General features: G+C 42.8%; 2 protein-coding genes across 2 annotated transcripts in view; one reads left to right on the top strand and one right to left on the bottom strand.

Moving 5' to 3' along the window:
- Window positions 1–22,804, bottom strand: part of kcnq3 (potassium voltage-gated channel, KQT-like subfamily, member 3) — a 57,060-nt gene that overhangs the window by 19,300 nt on the left and 14,956 nt on the right. The gene's annotated exons all lie outside the window — the stretch shown is intronic.
- On the top strand, window positions 976–20,831 carry LOC133510775 (general transcription factor II-I repeat domain-containing protein 2-like). Its single transcript, XM_061839106.1, has 4 exons — window positions 976–3,402; window positions 4,741–4,918; window positions 16,783–16,916; window positions 18,806–20,831. The coding sequence occupies exon 1, from the start codon at window positions 1,345–1,347 to the stop codon at window positions 2,785–2,787; it is 1,443 nt and encodes a 480-aa protein (XP_061695090.1). The 5' UTR covers window positions 976–1,344; the 3' UTR covers window positions 2,788–3,402; window positions 4,741–4,918; window positions 16,783–16,916; window positions 18,806–20,831.

Genomic DNA, 22,804 nt, shown 5'->3' with positions numbered 1-22,804 from the left:
TTTATTAATTCTTATTTTTATACAAGCAATTTAATTTTAATCATCCACTCATCCCTACCTGAATCACTTATCTTCACAAACGTCATGGGGTTGCATGGGTGTACCCTGAACTGGTTGCCAGCGAATCGCAGGGCACGTGGAGACAAACTGCCGCACTCTCAACCACTCCTAGGGGCAAAGTCGAGGCTCCAATTGTTGCACGTTTTTTGGGATGTGGGAGGAAACCGGCGTGCCCGGAGAAAACCCACGTAGGCACGGAGAGAACATCCAAACTCCACACAAGCGGGACCGGGATTTGAACCCCAGTCCTCAGAACTGTGAAACGGATGGTGTAACAAGTCGTCTAATTATAACCAATTATACTCAAAATCAATCATTTTATGAGTTTTATATTTACAATAAATCAAACCCAATTGTTAAATTACATCAATTAATACAAACTAATGTCCAATGACAATAAAGATTTTAATACGTTCATGTTTATTTCAACATTCACTTTGTACTTTGTTGAAATTGACGACTTTATCTCAGACCAAATGAATATGATTTGAGAGGCTCCTCTAGGATCAATCCTAAAAAAAACTTACAAACTTTAACAGTGTCAAAGTAAAGCCTTCTAACTTGTCTGTGGAATGTTTTCTCACAGCCACGAAACTGGCGATTAACGCAGTTAATTGCTGTCGCTGCACAGGTTGGCATGGTTGTTTTAGGGCAGGCATGTCCAAAGTCCGGCCCCCGGGCCAATTGCGGCCCGTGGACAAATTTTTACCGGCCCGCGGCCTCTATCATGAAATCAATAATATGCGGCCCGCCAGCACTGTTGACCACAGTATAAAATACATGTGTACAAAAAGCTATTTTTCATATTTTTCATTTCACCAGAAGATGGCAGTAGCCCTGTGGCCGCACTCTGGCCGCCGTGACCCTTGACCTTGCGTGATCGTTTCAGCCCAGCCCATTTCTAACATGGCGTCTGTAAACAAAAAAAGGAAAGTTGACCGCGAGGGCCGCCGCTTCCAGGACAAGTGGAAGTTTGAGTATTTTTTCACTGAAATACGAAACGACTGTGTCTGCCTAATTTGCCAAGAGACTGTGGCTGTTTTCAAGGAATTCAACATCAAGAGGCACTAGCAGACGAAACATGCTAGCTACGACAAGCTAACTGGGAACAAACGCGGTGAAAAAGTGAAGCAACTGGAAGCTGTTTTAACGGCACAGCAAAGCTTTTTCACAAGAGTCCGTGAGTCAAATGAAAATGCCACAAAGGCAAGCTACGAAGTGGCAACGCTGATTGCAAAGCACTGCAAACCTTTCACTGAGGGTGAATTTATTAAAGACTGTGTAATGAAAATGGTTGAGAAAATTTGTCCCGCGAAGAAGCAAGAGTTTGCCAATATTTGCCTGGCTCGTAATACTGTGGTACGGAGAATTGAAGACGTTTCATTAGATATTAAGAGACAGTTAGAGGCAAAAGGAACTGAGTTTGACTTTTTCTCGTTAGCGTGCGATGAAAGCACGGATGCGTCCGACACCGCTCAGTTACTGATCTTTTTAAGAGGAGTGGACAATGACATGAACGTGAGTGAAGAGCTTCTGGACCTCCAGAGTCTGAAGGGCCAAACAAGAGGAACGGATTTATTTGTTTCTGTTTGTTCCACCGTAGATGACATGAAACTACAGTGGAATAAAGTCACCGGGATTATTACGGACGGCGCACCTGCCATGGCTGGCGAGCGGAGTGGATTATCAAGCCTTGTCTGTAACAAAGTCAGCGAAGAAGGAGGCAGCGCTATTAAACTCCACTGTATTATTCATCAAGAAGTTCTCTGTGCCAAATATATGAAATATGATAATGTTATGAAACCGGTGATAAAGACTATTAATTATATTCGCTCCAAAGCGCTGTGCCACCGCCAGTTTCAACAGTTTCCTCTCGACATCCAGGCTGAATACGGAGATGTTTTGTATCACACCGACGTAAGGTGGCTCAGTCGGGGGTCTGCGCTGCAGCGCTTCTTCTCTCTCAGGGAGGAAATTGGACAATTCTTGACTAAAAAGGGACAACCCATGCCACAATTAAATGATCCTGTTTGGCTGGCTGATTTGGGATTTTTAGTTGACATAACGCGACATCTGAATGCGCTGAACACAAGCCTTCAAGGGCAAAATGCAGTGGTAAGCCAACTGTATTCACACATCAAAGCCTTTCGGACCAAGCTGCTACTTTTCCAAAGACACCTGTCACAGGCGCAGCCCAATACCGCACATTTCCCGTCGCTGCAGGAAATTGTGACCAGTTTCCCACAGATCAATATTAGTGCGCAAATGACAAAGTATGCAGCAGACATCTCATCTCTGGTTGAGGAGTTTCAGCAGCGCTTTCGGGACTTTGCAGCTATTGAAAAGGAGATCACGCTTTTTTCCTCTCCTTTCTCCGTGGACCCTGATGACGCTCCAGACCACCTGCAACTGGAACTCATTGAGCTGCAGTGTGACGCCGAGCATCGCAGTCGGCACCAACAGCTCCCTCTTGTCAACTTCTACCGCCAGCTGGATGAAGGCAGGTTCCAAGCAATTCGGACATTTGCTAAGAAAATGCTGAGCTTGTTTGGCTCCACATACATGTGCGAGAAGACATTCTCCGTTATGAACATTAACAAGAGCCGCATGAGGACGAGACTGAGTGACTCTCACCTGCGTGACATCTTGCGCATCAAAACCACTGCTCTTGAGCCAGACATGGACTACATACTGCAGTCAAGATCCCAGTATCACCCTTCACATTAGTGCAGGCAAGACCTTTGTTAAGTCCTCTGAGTTGAATAAATTCTTAAATCTCAGTTAATTAATTTTTTTGTGATGGTCAAAATCACAGTTTGAATATGCAGTGATCATTGTTTTGTTTTCAGCACTTTTCCTACAGTGACCATATAATAGTGAATAATATGTAATGTTTCACATGAACTTAGATATCCTTTATAGTTTTCTTAATTTTTTGTGGTTTGTGATTTCGGTAAAAACCTAAATGTAAAAAAAAATGTAAAAGTAAAAGTATGCCATTTGTAATTAAATTAAAAAAAAATCCCAAAAAGTTAATTTGTATTTAATGTTAATGGTTCAAAGAATGTCAGGCTAAATAGTCGGCCCCCACACATTTTCACCTTACCAAATCTGGCCCTCTTTGCAAAAAGTTTGGACACCCCTAAAATTTAGGGGTATCAAGATGGTGGATGGCGACGTCAGTTTTGGTGGCCAATGACCCATCCAGTCTTTTTTTTTTTCAGATCACTGCGCAGAGCATGGCGTACGTCACATGATGCAATGTGGGCGTTGTCGGACGTTGGACCACGGGACTATAGAGGTCCCTTAATGGAGAAGCGACTACGGGGATGAGCGAGGCTGGTGGGGGTAGAACCGTATAATGTAAAAGGGGCTGGCAATTCACTCCCAGTTGTCATGTGACTCATAAGCGTGACAGGGTCTCGTGCGAATGAGGGGCAAGTGTGTTAAAAAAGTTGTTATCGCACTCACACTCACATACTGGTCACTAGAAGTTCAACGTGAAGGTAATTTCACTTCTGCTGCTTCAGCTTGGAGCCTCTGATGTTTTCTGAAGGTCACATGGCTAATAAAGAAAATCAAGAAAGTTCTTTGCACTCCCGCCATTAATCTGCTCCGAGCCACGTACCCTGCGGGAGTCTTTGCCCCCCTGCCCTAGGTGCCCCCCTTGAGGATTTCTAATGAGATTAGATCCAATAAATAAATTGCAAACACAGCAGATCATAAGCATCCTTTGTGTGGGAAAGCGCCCGAGAAGCAGAACCATCACAAAGTTCTTCTCAAACCTCCTTTTGGAAATTTGATCAAAGCACATGAAAATATCTAAAAGAAATACCCTTTAAGTGTTTCAAAAATATACATTCATCTATGCGCTCTCAATACCACTTATCCTGTTTGAGATCGTGGGGCACAGGATCTTATCTCAGCTGACTTCAGGCGAATTACGGACTACACCCTGAACTGGTCGCCAGTCAGTTGCAGAGCGTACAAAGATGGACAGTCATTCGCACTCACATTCACACCTACGGGTAATTTAGAGTATCCAATTAATGCATGTTTTTGCGATGTGGGAGGAAACAGGAGTGCCCGTAGAAAACCGACACTGGTAGGGGGCCGGATTTGAACCCTGGTCCCCAGAACTGTGTGCAGATGCGCTAAGCAGTCGTCCACTGTCCTAAAAACATGTTAGAATAAATATCTAAAACTTATCTTAAAAACTCACAAGAACCCTTAAAGTGTCAAAAATGGCTTGATAATGATTCTAAATTAAACTCCTCAACTCACTTCAACTTAGCTCCCGGACACCAAGATGCCACTAGATGGAGTTAAAATGTTACATTTGACAAATGAAACTCCTCATCTCACTTAACACAGTGCCTTTATGTCAAGATGCCAAAAAATAGTGGCAACGCTCTATTTTTGTATAATTGAAAGTCCTCAATTCACTTCAATTTACTTCTTTGATTAAAAAGAGTCTTTAAGATGAGGCCAAAGTTCTATTTTTGTGTCAATGAAATTCCTCAACTCACCTCAACATAGTTAAAAAGGCTGCCAAATACTGTGAGGTTTTCATTGACAGTGCAAACATGATGACACCAGAAAACATTTTCATTCATATTTGGAGCCAGTCAGTGGGGAGTTCAGCTCGGAACTGCGTGTTGATCCGTTCTGTCCCTGCAGAGCCTCAGCGCCACCGAATTTCTGACAGAAGGGAGCGATGGTGACAGAAAAGTGTGTCCAAGTTGATGCGTGACCCGGCAGGATGTCTCTCTGGGAGTGCGACAGACGGTGACGGTGACGCTACACTTCTGGTCCTGTCACACAAGCTGACCGTCGCCGAATTATCGGAACTCGCAAAGTAAGAAATTTCCAGTGGCAAATTTGGGGGAAATGACACAAATTTATGAGAGTAAAGTGGAATAAAGTAGGAAGATATAAAGTGAAATGTTGGCTCTTATCAGGGAATTTAGATACGCCAGGAGGAAAACAGCATATTTTTGCAATAATTTTTTTACCTATCTTTTTGGGACCCATTTTCCATCCCACTTAGCCTCACTAGAAATACAATATATATTTGTAGTTATTTTTAGATACATTTTTTTTATTTAGATTTTTTTTGCACCTTTTGAAAATTTTTCAAGATATTTTTAGCCAATTTTGATCTTTAGACATATTCTAACATTTTTTAAGATGCCTTTCAGTTATTATTTTTAGTTTTTTTATGTTTTAAAATATTTTTTAAATGATGCTAGATGCTATTTTAGAAAAAAAATCTAAAAAACATTTTGAGCTTTTTTTTATACACTTTCAAAGATGTTAATCAATATTGCAAAGCATCTTTATTTAAAATTAATTTTATAATTATAATTATTTATAATATTGCATACCCAAGTAAACTCAATGTGCTTTCCATGATGAAAAACTAGAAAGCAGTGCGGATATATTTCTTAAAATGATATTAGCCTTTCTTTTGGATTTTAGATCATGTTTAAGAAGTTTTTTTTTTGCACCACTGCTTGAGTGAAGGGAAAAGAAAATGACCATTGATCCATTTTCCCTATCTTGACAACTGTTTCGGAGCATTTGGACTTTTTTTTTTTTTTTTGAAGACCCACACAACCCACCCTCATTCACCTTAAAATAAACACGTTTGTTTTTAGTTTTCTTTCTGTTCTTTAGCAACCAGCAGGAGAACATGGGTTGGCTTCACTCCCAAAAACGGTTTCTGATCCAAAAGCGAAGAAAACAATATTTTTAAAAAATAGAAACATCAAGCAGAAAAGTGACAGTAATTTGAACGTTTTTGTTTTTGTGACACCTCAAAGTATAATACAACCAAAACAAAATTGCCAAAGGGCTTTTGATAGCATGATTATTAATTAAGAGGTATAAAACTTACATGGCTTTAGCTACTTACTCCATTGACTGTCTTTTCTGGACTTCGGAACACACACTTTTTTCTACCTACGTCACACATTTCTGTGTATACCATACATAAACATGCTTTGTTTTGTTTGTGCTTAAATTTGCCAAACGTCCAACATGTTGTCATTTTTCTACCTCATAACTGATGCGCTAAAACTCACCTAAATATTGAGCTTGTACTGAAAAACTGCGCTGATCTCAAATCCAAAGAGATACAAAGCTGCTATGAACCGCCGTCTGTTCGTCATTACAATTACTAAATGTAGACGCTCGAATGCCACAGACAAGCTGGGCGAGACCCCCTCCCACACCTACACGGTGAAAAAGGTACTTAATGAGTACAGTATATTTGTCGGGGGCAGTAAATGGTTGGATTCCAATTGAAGAATATAAAGAACAGCAGTGCATGAGTTAAGAATGAATGTGATGCCTTTTCGTTGAATTACTCCTAATGCCCAGTTATTTCCCAAAAGTCCCATGTCAATTTTTTTACATGAAATATTTCCAAAAATGATTAATTGGACACACTAAATTGCCCCTAGGTGTGATGGTGAGTGCGGCTGTTTATCTCAATGTGCCCTGCGATTGGCTGGCAACCAGTTCAGGGTGTACCCCGCCTCCTGCCCCTTGACAGCTGGGATAGGCTACAGCACTGCTCGCAAGCCTTATGAGGATAAGCAGTGAAGATAATGGATGAATGGATGGATATTTCCAAAATTCTTCAGCTTTAGTGGAAATTCACTGAGAAAGTAAACGAGAAAGTAACCATCAATTTCCCAACCCTACTCAGGCCTTGCAGGAAGTTTTCCAAGCGGCCCATTTGAGTATGCAGCTCTGCGGATGTGCTTGCTTATCCAGAGCATCTGCACGCCTCCTCTTCCTCTTGTTCTGCTGACAGGTGGAAAGTTGCTGGAAGGAAGATTAGCATTGCAGCGGAATTCTGATGGGAGCACTTTCCGCTTTTCCGGTCCGACTGATGTCAAACAAACGAGACTGATTAGCGGCGCTAATTAGATCCATTAGTGCACGTTAGAGAGCTCACAGTTAATCGGGCCTCGCATCGAGTAATGAGTTTCCTCGCGAGGTTGCCGGATCGTCCCGAGGGAGGAGCCCTACGACGGCGGGATCGATCGGGAAACCTGTTGACTTCATCGTCACACCGACTTTCACGTCATGTTAATGTCGGGGTTAGTTGAATAATCTATGGTATTATCGTAATATTGGAGTTGTTTGCTCAGGTTGAAAGAAAGCATGTCCCCGCTGATGTGCACTTGCTGACATTAACAATATGGTTCCTTATGGCTTTGACACTTTTCCCACCCCTGATCTTTTTTCACAACTAGGCCTTTTGACTCCCACTAAGAAGCAGACCCAATGAGTGTAATGGTTTTAACATTATTTGGTAGATAACAACAAAAGAACATCTCCAAAGGCATGGTGCCCATTCCTATGTCATTAATCCACGTCAAAAACCTCTGATGAGGTACAGTATGTGCTTTTAAAAATTCAAATATTTGACTCTTGTCGCCCTGTCTCACATGTACAACTCTACATGAAACCACCACACCAGAGGAAGAACAACCTATTAGCATAAGAAGACGTGACCAATGAGGTGTCAGAGCTTTGATGAAACTATTGTGGAATGTTGACCTCTGGAAAATATATACATTTTTAAAAATCCCGAATAGCAAATGCATGCAGAGCGAAGGGACCTCAGTTGAGAGAACTCAGTCACAAAGCGGAATTAGCAAAATCTCCTAGATTGTACATTTCAAAAGATAAAACTGCAAAACAATCACATTAAGGGCTCTATTTTTGTAGCGTGCACAATGTGCACTGCAACAAAAATGGTGGCATATCTTCATTTGGCACTATTGTTAATTTGGCAGACCGGTTTGTGTGCCTGATGACATCCAGCCGGCGCATGTGACAGTTTGGTGACTGAAAGTCATCGTCAGTTTACACCTGCTCCGCTCATGGGTAACTTTTGGCGTAGGTGGTCTTATGGAGGTGGATCTGATCCAGATGCAGCTAGAGAGATTTTATTTCAAAAGGTGCCCTCACTTACACAGTATTCCAAAGGAAAGTCTGTTGGGCCGTCCTGCAGGATTTCTGATTGCTTATGATTGTGTAAGAGCTCCAATACCAGGAAACATAATACCAGGCAATGACCACGACCCCTATGGAGTGAAAACAAGACTTGGTTTGGAGTGTAGTGGATCCATTAAGCCTTAAATACAGTGGATGTGTAATCATCGTATTACTGTGAAACACGTCCTCTCCTGTCATAAAAGTGCTGAAAAGACATTTTATGGACACAAACCTCAAAGAAGGAGACATCCCAAGAAGACGTTCAGTTTTTGCAAGTTCAATGCAGACTCCGCCAACATCTGCTGCTATTGCAGGAGTTCGACCCGTCAAGGTGCAAGCATAACAAAGTGGCGACAGTCAAACAGCACCGACATTCCCCTCCTCAGATGCAGTATTAAGTTTGCACCATCTTGCCGTGCCTACATGGGTTTTCTCCAGAGACTCCAGTTTCTTCCCACATCCCAAAAAACATACATGAAGATTCTGAATTGGCTTTGGGTGTGAATGGTTGTTTGTTTGTATCTGCCCTGTGATTGGCTGTCGATCAGTTCAGGGTGTACCCTCCCTTTGCTCTACTTCGGCGGTGTCTGTTGGCGGTTGGCAAACCAGTTTAACTGTACACTACTGCCACCAACTGGCAATGACCTTCTATTGCAAAGAAACCAATATGAATTGACAGTTGCTGATTGTTGTGAAGTTTGTTGGTGCCATCTAGCTGTGAGGACCTGAAGCTCAATCATATCTCAAATTTTGCTGGAATCTCAAGTCTGAAAGATGGTCTTCTAACAGCTGATATCTCAAAACCCCCTTGAATCTGAAAGATTCTCTATACATTCATTTCGATTGAAGCTTATGCAACTTTTTGGGTATCTGGGGAAAAAAAGCGAATCGTAGATGGGGGGGAGGGATTCCCAAAACCAAAACTTCCTTTGAGTGATTCATTCTCACTCATCTTTTCCATATAAGAAGTGGGATGAAAAGCCAATACCATATTTTTCTCAACAAAATCTGAGACTTGGAAGTTATCATGGGGAAGTGTTGCTATTCAAGAGGCAATGACAAAAAGCTCCGATTCCGGCCGCTGACTCAGAAGTTTTCCAGGTGAGGCTGTGGGAGAACTGATCCCCTGGTGTAACCTCATCTTCGGGAACGCCGGACTTTAATTATATTTGGTTGCCTGTTCGCTTAATTAGCAGTTTGTCAGTGGGAGGAAGGAGCCAGAGGAGGAACACCTCTCGGTGCATTCAGCAACTCAGAATGTCACGTCAAAGCAATCCAAGAAAAAGAAACAGAAAAGAAGAAAAATTGGTGTGCATTGCTGAGCATCCGGTGTAATGTTAATGAAGGTCATCCATCGTTCATCTTTCAATTTTATCTCTTTCAAATTTTCTTCCACACACTGTCAAAGTAATGGACGACCGCTGGATGAAACTCAACTGGCCCGCTTCCATTGCCATCTCGTAAAGCAGCAATGTCCAGATGGGATAAGCAAATAATAAGCAATCACTTACGAGCGCTTACGAGCACTAACAGATGCCACGGCAGGTTCACAACATTGAACATCATACGTAGAGACATAGCAATTATGGCACCTCGTGCTATGACTAAATGTAGACATACTGTAAATCAGTCGCTCACATTTGACGAGCGCGTTCGTACCCGCGCGCCATCGCACTCACAAATCTGCACAGTCGAGCACGAAAAATCACGCGTGGAAAATTTGTTATGAGTAGAAAAAATAGATATTGAAAGACGTCGCTTATGTTGTGTAGTCTTGACATTAATTTGCGTGTTTATTTCATAAACGTTGTTAACAAAACAAGCCTGCTCCTAAACAATCAGTATTCACCCGGAAACAGAAAATGCAAGTTAACCGTATTGAGCATGTTCGGAAGTGATGCCAAAAGCACATGTTCTGAGCTGCTTCACGTACTGCAGGGGCATTAACATTGAAAGTCATCAACATAAAATTCAGTTACACCAGTGGTGCTCAATGCGTCGATCGTGAGGCAGTTTTGGTTGATCGCGTGACGGCAAGTACATTTTTCAAATGTGAGTAACTGCTGTAAATTATGTACATAAATATAACTTTGAGCCACATGCTGCTTCAGTAAGACATGATGGCGTGGCAAAAGGAGCTGACTTTCCTTTCTGTGCATTGACCGCCGGTCTCAACTTCCTGAGTGAACCTTCAGAGTTGTGGCGGTGAAGACGAGTGCAGTAGTGAGTCAGCAGGGTACCTGGTGCGAGTGTGTCAAGAGGGAGTAACGAGTTAGTCATGGGAGCAAGCGGGTACCAAGTCAGAGCCAGTCGGGAGCTAGTAAGGAGTGACTTGGAGTGAGTTGGGAGGGAGTGTGAAGTCAGTAGGAGTTAGTGAGCGCGTCGTCGAGAACGAGTTAGCAACCACTCAGGAGCAAATCAGGAGTGTGGGGAGAGCCAGAAGCGAGTGAGAAGTGAGTCAGTGAGCCAATCCTTTTACTTGATCCCATGACTTGTTCTTACTGACTAACTCCAACTGACTCATTTCAGACTCACCACCAACACTCTCCTTACTTGCTACTGACTCTGTTGTGGACTCCGTAGCGAGGGCAACGCTGGTCTAGGTCAACGTGTAGTCCCCGATGAGCCCGCTCACCGTCACTTCCTATTCTGTCCTCATCCTCGGGCGCTCTCGCTGTTACTCATCCCCACTTGGTCTCACCTGGCGGTGACGCTCATTACGGAAGGAACACTTTGTGCGGGAAAGAGCGGCGCTGACGCACATGCACAAGGAAGAAGCGACTCTTGTGGGAAATGATGAAACTTATTAAAAAGGTGCAGACGCACAACAGTCACTATTGGTTCAGCGGTATATTCGTCTGACGTCCGTACAGGTGGCGTGGGTTCGGTTTCCATTCAGGATTGCTGTGAATGTGACAAACAATGGTTGTCTGTCTCTGTGTGCCTTGTAATTGACTAGCGTCCAGTCAAGGGTGAAGTCAGCCTTTCGCCCAAAGTCGGTGGGAATAAGCGTGATAGAAAACGGATGGACGGATGGCTGAAGACTCACTGCATCATTTCCTGGAATCTGCATCTCACCTTCCCGCCATAACCCCTACAACCCCTCCCCTTCCACCACTAAGTACATTGGCTGACACGCATCCCATCTCCATGGCAACAGCTGCTCTCTCCACTCTCCTGGAAGATCCCCCAGTCGCCATGGTGACACCCGCTCGCTTCCCCTCTTCCCTCCTGTCAGGAATCACCAGTCGAGCCTCGTTTCCATGCCGACGCTCCACGGCGGGCCACCATTGGATGCCTGCGGTGGCGCAGCGTAAACAAACAAACATGTCTGCTAGCACAGCACCGCTGTTTGAGGATTTGTTGCTTATCATTCATGTTCATGCAATAATCTTTTGTACTATCTAGTAAAAGGATTCAGTACACTACGACTGTGTCTTATGCCACTCCTAGAAATATTTAGGTCTATTTTTTCCCTTCACCCTCACTTGGGTCTCAGGCGTGTTGGAGCCTATCCCAGCTGACTCTGGGCAAGAACTGGTTGCCACCCAGACAAGGGGAGATCATGCAAACCCCACATAGGCGAGGCCGGATTTGAACCTGCGTCCTGACAACAGTCAGCCAGATGTGCTCACCAGTTGTCCACAGTTCTGCCCCTAATTCCCTCCATGTATGGATATCAATTGCATATGAAATTCAACGTAATACGTGTGAATGTGTGCTGCATATTTTCTAATGCAATGTGAAAGTCACTGTAGGAAAATTAAGAGGGGGTCACAAAATAGAACCCCTACTGAACAAGTAAGTAAACTACAACTACTATTACACCACATAAACATTGAAAACATGATTGGCTAGCATTTACAAATGTACAAAATGATAAACACGGATTTAGCAATTACTTATTAACTTACAAACTTACTTGACATGGAGGGAAAGTCCTTTTTCTTTCATTCATTTATTCATTTTCCAATTCCTGGGAATTGTGGAGCCTTTCCCAGCCATCAACGGGCAGGAGGCGGGGTACACCCTGAACTGGTTGCCAGCCAATCACAGGTCCTTTTTCTTTTGACTTGGAATTTCAAATGGCAAACCAGCAGCATTGCAGCCACATACTGGAAATGTGAAGAATTTTTTTTTTTTTTTAACTGACAAAATTTGGGGAAATTAACAACTTAGTCTCTATGTTCATATGTTTAACTATGTAAATTTGATTTTGCAAGTCACAAGCTTTATGCTGATTTTAAGGAATCTGAAAACAAATAATTCTAAAAATCTTCAAATTTAAATATAATTAAAGAGTTAAAACCAAACACCACCAAGACTCATTTAGTAAGGCATTACTTCCTTGACCTAAGGCATTACTTCCTTGACCTAATACATCCATCACTCCATTTTCTTCTCCACTTATCCTCACGAGGGTCGCACGGAGTGCTGGAGCCTATCCTAGCTGTCATCAGGCAGGAGGCAAGGTACACCCTGAACTGGTTGCCAGCCAATCACAGGGCATATGGAGACAAACAGCCACACTCACAATCAGACCTAGGGGCAATTTAGAGTGTCCAATTAATGTTTCATGTTTTTGGAATGTGGGAGGAAACCGGAGTGCCCGGAGGAAAGTCTCGCAGGCACGGCGGAGAACATGCAAACTCCACACAGGCAGGTCTGGGATTGAACTTGGGACCTCTGAACTGTGACGCCAACGCTTTACCACCTGATCCACCGTCCCGCCCTGACCTAATACAGTACTGGAAAAAGAATAATTACGGCTAAATTCTCAATTTCCCCAACTGTTGCAAATCCAGCGCTTTGCTCTGAGAGGAGACGGGTCGACCCGGTTTGGGTGATTTCATCGAGCGGCATATCCCGGCGCATTCGGGACGTCTGTGCTGATGTTCACAGCTGACTGCGATCCAGACCATTTGAAGCTGTTCCTCTCATTAGCTTGAAAAGCAACATAATAACCTTACATTGAGTTGGAAAAGAAGACGCAGTGATCCGTGAACGTGAGGAGGTACACGATCAATAAATAAATACAGAATGAGCCGTTGAACAACACTAGTGACTTCAATATGTCACACTATTACTCTCCCTTCCAACGATCGTTCGATTCCACCACCTGACCCCTACAGCTGTGTGTTGGCCATTATGTGGGATGATTTTTTTTTTAATGTAATAATGATAATAATAGTAATAACACAGTCAATTAATTGAACTCTACAGTGATGAGGGAAGGTTCCATGTCCGCTGATGAAATACGTGACATCCACCACACTTGTCTGAGGAGCTCGTCTGTCTGCCTGGCTGCCCGCCTATAACTCAAACACAGTCACCAAAATTGTAATAGTCCCAGCAAGCGTGAGCTTAAACGGACTTTCTGGAACCAAAGGTTTACTCCGCCAAGCGCATCGTCAAGGGCACACCCTCCCTCTACCAACACACTCAGCTTTGTGGAAATCTGTCTGCCATCATGTCAATGCACGTTGTGCAGTCAACAACACCAAACAAACAAAATGAAAGCCCTTTTTTGCCCTTATATTATGGCTTGATGGAAAGAAGTTTGACCCTTCATTCAATATTTTTCCGATAAGGATGCTAACTAGTGTTTGACACAAGCCTACGAGTTGGCCCTAGTAGTGTAGCACAGTACACTAGTGAGTTTTAAGTGTGTATTGATAAAGTCATTCAACTAGTCTGCTACATTGTCTTTCTCTTTGTACTCCATCATGTGAAGAATTTGAGGTCATCCTGGGATACCTCAAGTCGGTCCTACACAAGTTGTCAAAGCTTCTACAGTGGATAAAATACACAATATAAGCTTTAAAATCCCTAAGCTTTAATATAATGTATATTGTATTAGATGTAAATAGGACTGCGCTCCACCAACACCTTGAGTCTAGATTTACATCTCAACATTTTATTTCCCAGGAGGAAAAACACAATGATCATCCATCTCAAAGAAGAGGATGAAATGATGAAGATGAAGAGGAGGGAAAAAGAGGAGGAAGATGAGGAAAGTGAGGTTGAAGAATGGCTGGATTCGACTTTACAAATGTTTAATTCTCTAGCCGTAACAACAACACAACTACAACTCCCATGATTCATTTCACTGATCAAACGTTCCATCACAGCAGGAGAGAGAAAAGATCAAACTGGATCCAGTCAGAGCCAAACATACACAGACAACATCGTCATAAAGCTTTGCTCTGTAACGCACATGCGCACACACACACTTAGACTTCCCAATGAAGTGTCAAGGCTGCAGCAGAGGTACAAAAGCATGTCTGTATGTGTGTGTGTGTGATCTCACAGGTAGGCCAGCATTACAGTCTCTGTGGATGCTTTTATGCCGTCGCACCAGCAACACAAAAAAGTTCACAAACAAAATTTGAGTGATGCTGCATCATTTGCCCTTTCAGTGTCAATTGAGGGAAGGAAGACACGCAAACTTTCCACAGGAAGGCCAGAAACAAGATTCCAAAACAAACCTCAGAACTGCCAGGCAGTTGTGCTAAACACTAGCATACCATGCTGCTACTTCTCGTGTCCTCTTACGTGATTGCAGCGACTTGTAGTTGAAGTTGAGTTGAAGGACAGCGCAACTCGGGACAGCCAATCGGCTGCCGCCTGAGCTTAATTAACCAGCTGGCCCTCAGTCTAATTAGTCAGCTTGCCAAACGCGACCGCAAATGGGCTGACCCCCGCTGAGGTCACCTGAGGAGCCTTCAGCATAGCCTTGGTGAATGTAGCGAACCCCAACAACAAATGCTATGACCGTGACTCGGTGGTGCATTCGAGTGCCCTGAAGAAAACCCAATGCCAAATCAGAATATTCTCAATCCAATCAAAACTAATCCAAAATAACATATTACTTACTTTCTTCCGATAAGAGCATCAATGCTGCCACCCTACATTTACGTTCAAAAAACGTTTCATGAAGCTTACCCATTGTTTACAGCCAACGCCACTTTGACTTACTGGACTTAATTTTTGCACACGTAAACGTCGTAGCTTGACTGAGAGCTCCAAGCCGTGGCGATGATGAGGTTGATGACAAATATGAAGGTTTGATCATAACGATGATGTTGACGATAAAGATTCCGGTGAGGATGTAGTTGATGATAAAGATGATGATGATGATGACGATAACCAGAAAGATGCTTGGTGATGTGATGATGATGCTCATAATGGTGAAGATGGGGATACTGTTGCTTTCATTTTTTTGGTTAGTGGGCATTTTCAGATGTGGTTGCCAAGCAACTGAGACTCTTTACTGTACACAAATCTGTCATCCTGGCCACTGTACACACACACACACACACACACACACACACACACACACACACACTTAACATGCTAAATTGAGGTTAGCTTGAAATTGGAGTATTTTATTAGTATGTCACATGGGCTGGTGTCACATGACCACAACAAGTTGTGGCATAGTTGTGTGTGTGTGTGCATGTGCACATTTGTTTGTGTTTGTCTATGTACTCCAAGTCTACGTGGGAGTGTGTGTGTGTGTGTGTGCGTGTGTGCGTGCGAAAATCAACAGAGGAGGTCCAAACGGGGAGCAGATGCTCCCCACTCGCCACCACCCCAAGTTGCCCATCCCCGGTGGTTTCCATGACAATGAGTCTTGTTGTTGTCACGGCAACTGTGCGCTCCAGATGCCAGCGGGAAGCTCATCAGGTGCAAAGTGGCTGTCAAAGCGCAACCGACCAACACAACGAGCGACCGGCACGAATGCGCTTCTCATGGCTGAAAAAGATACAATGCAACAACGCAATAACATTGCCGGCAAAATGCTAACTGCACAACACACTGCAGCTCAACACATGCCAATTTCCAGTGAACACCATAAACACACACACATGCACGCACACGCAAACATGTTTGTGCATTGCGTGTATTGTGTGAGTGTGTGTGCGTTGGTAATATGTTTGTTGGGTGGTGTATGCCCAATGTTGTGTGTGGTCAGTGTGTGTGTGTGTATGTGCGTGTGATTGTGCAGTGTATGCTTTGTGTGTGTCATACTTATTTGTGTGTTGTGTAAACGTGAGTGTAAATGTGTGTTTTATGTAGGTATGTATTTGAGTAGGGAGTTTTGTGTTTTGTATGTATGCATGTCTGTTGTTTGTAATTGTGTGTGTGTGTCGTGAATGTCTTTTCCGTTGTATGAATGTGTTGTGTACATGTGCAAGAATTGTGAATCTGTGATTTTGTGTGTGTGTTGTGCATGTATGCAATGTGTTCATGTATGAGAGTATGTTGTGTATGTTTTGTGCACATGTGTTGTATGTGTTTTGTATTATGTATCTGTTATGTATATAGTTGTGTGCTTTGTATGTTTATTGTGTTTAGTCCAGTATGTTGCGTATGTGTGTGTGCACATGTAGAAGCGCGATCAGTGCGATCAATTTTTGAGGCTGCGTCAGTGCGGCTCGACATCACCCGAGGTTATGCGCATACTTCTGCGGCGCCCATGGCGCAACAGAACTTTCCTGCCGCGACTCAAAGATCATACAACTTCCCGCAGAGGGCTCGTCAAACTTTGCGGTGGTAGAGGGGATCGTGACGGAACCGTCGTCTGATTCTTCAATGAATTTTACTCATCATTTGTGTTGAGTGTTACATCATGTTTGTCTGTTGTCGTCACCTTGACAACCAAACAGTTCTTGTTTGGTTAACTTTATGTTTACTTCATAGGAATATGGCAAATACCTGATGGTGATTTCCGGGGTCACGAACAGATGGACAAATGTGTATCGTCGCACCGACTGATGATACACTGGAAGGCCTGAAAGCAGGTTCGAGCCTCAAACGTCAGAAGTGAGAAGCAGGTGTGTCAACCGCTCTTCCACTGTATTGGTCTTAAACTTCTCCTGTATTTCATGCGTCTTTGTCAAACTGATAAAAATCTTTAATAGAGTGCAGCGAGAGTGAAGTTGAAAGTAGTAATGAGGTGACTAATTAAGAGCTAATCGCTTTGCTTCAAGGGGACGATGCTCGGCTCAACTCTTTAAATTGTCGACATACGTCACCAGCACCCCCATGCACAAAAAAGAACTTCTTTGTTTGCGTTCTGTGAACATTTACTCTTTTTTCCTATATACAGGTCATTTTGATATCATTTCATCAATAACATTGAAGACAAACTACACTGAATTTCCAAAATGAAATCAAAAAATGTTACTGATATGAGGACAGTGTAACCTCAATTTAATGAAGTAAAATGGGAGGCGTGTTCATTAAAGCCATTTGTTCGTTAATTTGATGCTGTTTTCTTTTCGTGTTCCGGTACAGTACAAAATTGCTGTAAATTAATTGAAAAAAAATGCTTGAAAAGTTTTAAAGTTGACCCAAACTTGCCTTGAAAGATTGCTGTGACCGTGGTGCTGTGGCGCTTGGGAAGGGTGTTAATGGGTCGCAGTTGGTGGGAATAAGTCGCGGTGGTGTCTCAAGGGTTGCTTTCATGAGTGCGTCTTTTCCCACCTGTTACAATTTCATGGCATATACCGCACCAAAATCAATACAGAGCGATCGAAAGACACGTACACCATGAACCGCCGATTCTGGAACTACCGGACTTCAGAGGGTCGTTTGAGTTGCAAGTTTCAGGATTTGGAATGGTGTTGCAATGCTTTTCTGAAGAGTTTGGTTCCCTTTATCCTGAACCGCTTATCCACCCCAACCAAATGCATCTTCGATCCTTAAATCTTCCTTTTTTTTGGTTCTTTTACAAACGATTCTTCAAGCTGTCTTTACCGTTAATGCCACTGAAGAAAGTCTCATTGTGTTGTTGCAATACACCAGAGGGATCTGTAAACTGAAGTGCCGGGGCAAGGAAGCCATTTTGCATTTACACAATGGCAGACAGCAAAATAAACGGTGTTATTTCTCAAATATGAATATTTGAGTATGTATGAATTTGTGAATGTGTCGGAACTAATGCCTGTCTACCATTATTGTGACTTAGTGGGAAGAGAGTAGTATAATGGGGTTTAGTGTTTCTTCTTCTTCTTCTTTTGGCTTGTCCCGTTAGGAGTCGCCACAGCGTGTCATCTTTTTCCATCTAAGCCTATCTCGTGCATCCTCCTCTCTAACACCCACTGTCCTCATGTCCTCCCTCACAACATCCATCAACCTTTTCTTTGATCTTCCTCTTGCTCTTTTGCCTGGCAGATCCATCCTCAGCAGCCTTCTACCAACATACTCACTCTCTCGCCTCTGAACATGTCCAAACCATCGAAGTTTGCTCTCTCAAACCTCGTCTCCAAAACATCCAACTTTGGCTGTCCCTCTAATGACCTCATTTCTAATCCCATTCAGAGAACCTCAACATCTTCATTTCTGCCACCTGGAGCTCTGCTTCCTGCTGTCTCTTTAGTACCACTCTCTAATATGTACAACATGGCTGTCCCTCGAATGAGCTCATTTCTAATCCTATCCAACCTGCTCACTTCTAGCGAGAACCTCAACATCTTCATTTCTGCTACCTCCAGTTCTGCTTCCTGTGGTTTCTTCAGGGCCACCGTCTCTAATCCGTACATCATGGCCGGCCTCACCACTCTTTTATAAACTTTGCCCTTCATCCTAGCGGAGACTCTTCTGTCACAATAATGGGGTTTAATGAGTACTTGGGATTATTTATGCATTTGTATCATGGAGTTTGAAGTGCGACATGTAAATCGTGCAAGTCACGCAATCTCGATTTATATCCGTGAACCAGATGAGGTGGCTGGGCCATCTGATGCAGACTCTTCCATGGTGAGGTGTTCAAGGCACGTCCCACCGGAAGGAGACCCCAGGCACGACCCACTCGGCTGGCCTGGGAGCACCTCTGGATCCCCCCAGAAGAGCAGGATGAAGCAGCTGAGGAAACGCATGTCAGTGGGTCGCGACCCGACCTCGGCTAAGCAGTAGAAGATGGGTGGATGGATGAGTGGATTTATTTATTTATGTATTTATTTTACTCTATGGTTATGCAATAAGTGTTTTTTGGTGGTTTGTCAATAAGAATCACCGCCAAATATGTCACTAAGCTCTCTCTCTCTTGTAGCTTGTGCATTCCCGGTTCTGAGCAGCAACACTGGGCTGTGTTTTTTGGTGCTCTGGTCTTGATTGCAGACTTACCTACAGTAATTGAATCCACCTCTTAGCAGTCTGATCACAATTATAAAAGCATCAACCCTGCAAGCGTGCTTTCGAAGAGTCCTGCTCGGGGAGGCAATACTCCTAAATTCCATGTCACACTTGAGCGAACGTCACACTTTTACACATTTAAAGGAAAGAAAATATATGACTATAAAGCTGACTTGGAATCGAATATTCGCAACCAGCTCCAAGAGTGAGCATGTTGACAATTTGTAAAATATATACTCTCTACCGAGGCGGATAACATTTGCCGGATCTTGTTTCACAGTCCTGACGGCCCTCTGAGAGAACCCAGCAGCCGCTGTGTGCCACTGCAGTGTGGCCCATGACAAAAATGACTCGGACACAGCAGATTTTGTCTTAAGTAAACCTAACATGCGTTTTTTTGTTGGGGAATATGGGAGGAATCCTGGAGACCAGGAGAAAACAAAGAAGGAGAGAACACGCCAACTGTAAATCAACAAATGATTGTTCCATAACATACCGAAACATTCACTTCAGGGTCATGAACACACAACACAGTGTGGTGTTGTGTTATTTTGGATGCTCTTGTGGTTGGACGGTGGCGGCACAGAGGAGCCCCACTCTGTTGTCCAGATGTGATTATCCTTCAAAGGCGGGATGGCTCAAATAGCGCCATCTATCATCCGGCCTCGCTCACGGGACTGAACAAGAAAGCCATTCCTCCCCTACAACTAACATCTGCATGCTGTTCATATCTTTCCAAAACATATTGGAAATATTTATTTACAGTAATTTTGTGTGCTGCGCCTTCACGCTGCTTCCAGGGCTGAAATACCCCCCCCCCAAAAAAAAAAATTAAAACGGGCCCTGGAAATGAATATAATGAGCCTAAAATTTGAACTTTGAAGCAAAATAGCAGATTTCCTGTGTCGATCCGGCTTCTTGAGACTTTTTTTGTGCCTCCTTACGATGGATAGCTCCCAAATTTCCTGTTTTGGAGTCAACCTGGCTTGCAAGACAATCAAGTGGGTGCCACCAAGCCAATTTTTGACCCAAATGTAAATTTCCACCACGTTGAACACAACAGCTAACTTTTGAGTTCTTGGGATGGAAAATCCCTGTAATTGCAATTTAAAAAAAAAAAACAATGGAGAACAAGTGGGCCATAAAAAAAACAGAACAAGGAGTCCAATCAGGGTGTCACAATTTTTTTCGATTATTATTTTTTAACAGGAAGTTGAAGTGAAATTTACAACATTAGAGTCACTGAGGCACAGAAAAAAAGTGCTTGTCCCATCAAAAAACGGGAACATTGGTGCCTTTGCAAATAAAACCAACTTGTGCTGTCAGCATTCCCCGATATCCCATCCGCCGACCCCCCCCCCCCCCCCCGTTCTCTGTCGCCCTTCAAACGCCCCAACCCCATGCCCCCTGGGCTCGCAGAGTGATGTCGGTTTGGCTTTAAAAATAAAAAATAAAAAAAGTGTGTTAAAATATCATCCACGCTGACTTGACTTTTCAGTTGCGCCCCCTGTTGGGCCGCCTACGTGACAGGAAGCCCTCAGTGGGTGACGACCATATTTGGGAACTTTAAAAAAAGGGTTCAGAATGGCCCCTTCAGAGGACATGTTATGGAAAATGTTTTTTTTTTTAATTTATGTACAACATAAGAAGTTAATTTAACCATCTCAAGAGAGACTTAATTGCATTATTGATGGTGAATGCAGAATTTCAGCAACAAAACACCAAATTATATCCCTTTTCCATACAAAATGATTTTAAATGCAGAATATCCAACAGTTGTGTCTGGAATTCCTGCCCACTGTTACGTCACAATGTGGCTAATTAACGTAGTTACCAAGGCAAAAGGTAAGCATAACTGCAGTCTCACCACAGATTTGCATTAGCTTACGTTCCGATAATAAGAATTACGGAGAAAAGAGTTGGAGAAATTGATTGAATTTAAAACTATTTGATGTACAATGAGTTGGCATGAAATTATTTTATGTAAGAATTGTTTAAGTAAAATGAGGTGACAACGTTTTTGATTTATAACATTTGAAAAAAATATTTGATGTGAGAAGATTTGTGGTAAAGCCTTGATGTCAAAACATTTGACGTCAAACGAGTTGAATTGAAACCATTTATGTCAAATTAGTTGATGTTCAAGACTTTGTGCAAGAAGAGTTGAAATCAAATTACTTGGAGTGAAAAGATACGTTGTAAAAAAATCTGTAAAATTTGTAAATGATGTATGTAAGAAGAGTTGCTAAATTATTTGGTGTATAAAGAATTGGCGTGAGAAGAATGTGACATCTAATGAGTTTACACAAAAGGGAAGAAAATTGAGTAAAAAGAGTTGATGTGAAATGATTTCATGCAAAATGAATAATTTGCCAGAAAACTATTTCAGTCACAATGATTTTATAAAGAAATATTTCACATAACATTTGAAATCAAATCAAATCAATTCGATTTGGCATACAATTTATTTCCATCCATATATCCATGCCTTTTTCTGAGGAGTGCTGGAGGCAATCCCAGCTGTCATGAGGCAGGAGGCACAGTGCACCTTGAACTTTATGCAAAATAATTTGACAAAATGGGCGCTCGTTTGATGTCCGATTGTGTCAGCGTTTTACAAACAATATTTTATTGACAATCTGTGACGTTTTTGGCATAGTTGGCACTGTATGCCGCCTTTAAACAACAACAATGCGTCCGCCTTCTATGACAGCCAATCAGAGGTTCGCTGGCATCCAGGAAGCAGGAAGCATTCCAATGAGCCAGGAAGTGAAGGCGAGGCTCCATTAGGAAGGATTTTGTGTGTGTGTGTGTGGGGGGGGGGGGTGTCATGAGGGGATGAATAAATGATGAGTGTCGTTCAGGCGGGAATGCACAGTCAGCGGCTGGCGACTTCACCGGGGGGGCTGGGAAATTCGATGCTGGTCACGCTCGCTAAGGACCTTTAAGACCCAAACGCAGCGGCCGTGTCCTCCACCACGTTACACACACATTTTATCAAATATGATTACTGTGTTATCAGCATTTTAACACAGCAGATAGTGAGACTTGGTCGGGGAACAAAACAGTGGAGCGTCTCAGCTCTGTAGTGAACAAATGATGAATGCACTTCCACTGCTAATGATCAAATTAAAATCATTGTTGAGAAGAAAAATAACTTTGTTTTTAACTGGAGTTCTGCGATTGGCTGAAGACCAGTCCAGCGCGTACCCCGCCTCCTGCCCACAGTTAGCTAGGATTGGGACCAGCGTATCCGTGACCCTAGTAGGGATAAGCAGGGTAGAAAATGGATGGATGGATGAAGAGGAGTTTCATATTTTAGTTGAATCCTTTCCTTTCCAAAGATTTACCATTGAATACTTGGCAAATTCCAAAATAAATAAATGTTGAAAGGTGTCCTAAACAGCAATAATAAAGAATAAGTAAAAAATAAATGTACATACTGTAGCTTAATGTGAAATAAGTTGACGGCTCACTGGAAGTAAAGAAATGAAGATATTTGACTGAAAAAAGTCGCTGTAAAACTATTCAACATAAAATCAGAGCCGTCAAAAAAAATCCATATAAAAAGTGGACAGAAAAACAA

The sequence above is a fragment of the Syngnathoides biaculeatus genome, chromosome 13, assembly GCF_019802595.1.
Source record: "Syngnathoides biaculeatus isolate LvHL_M chromosome 13, ASM1980259v1, whole genome shotgun sequence".
Taxonomy (NCBI): Eukaryota; Metazoa; Chordata; class Actinopteri; order Syngnathiformes; family Syngnathidae; genus Syngnathoides; species Syngnathoides biaculeatus.
Note: the sequence above shows the minus strand (reverse complement) of the source record. Positions and strands in the feature narration are given on the sequence as shown.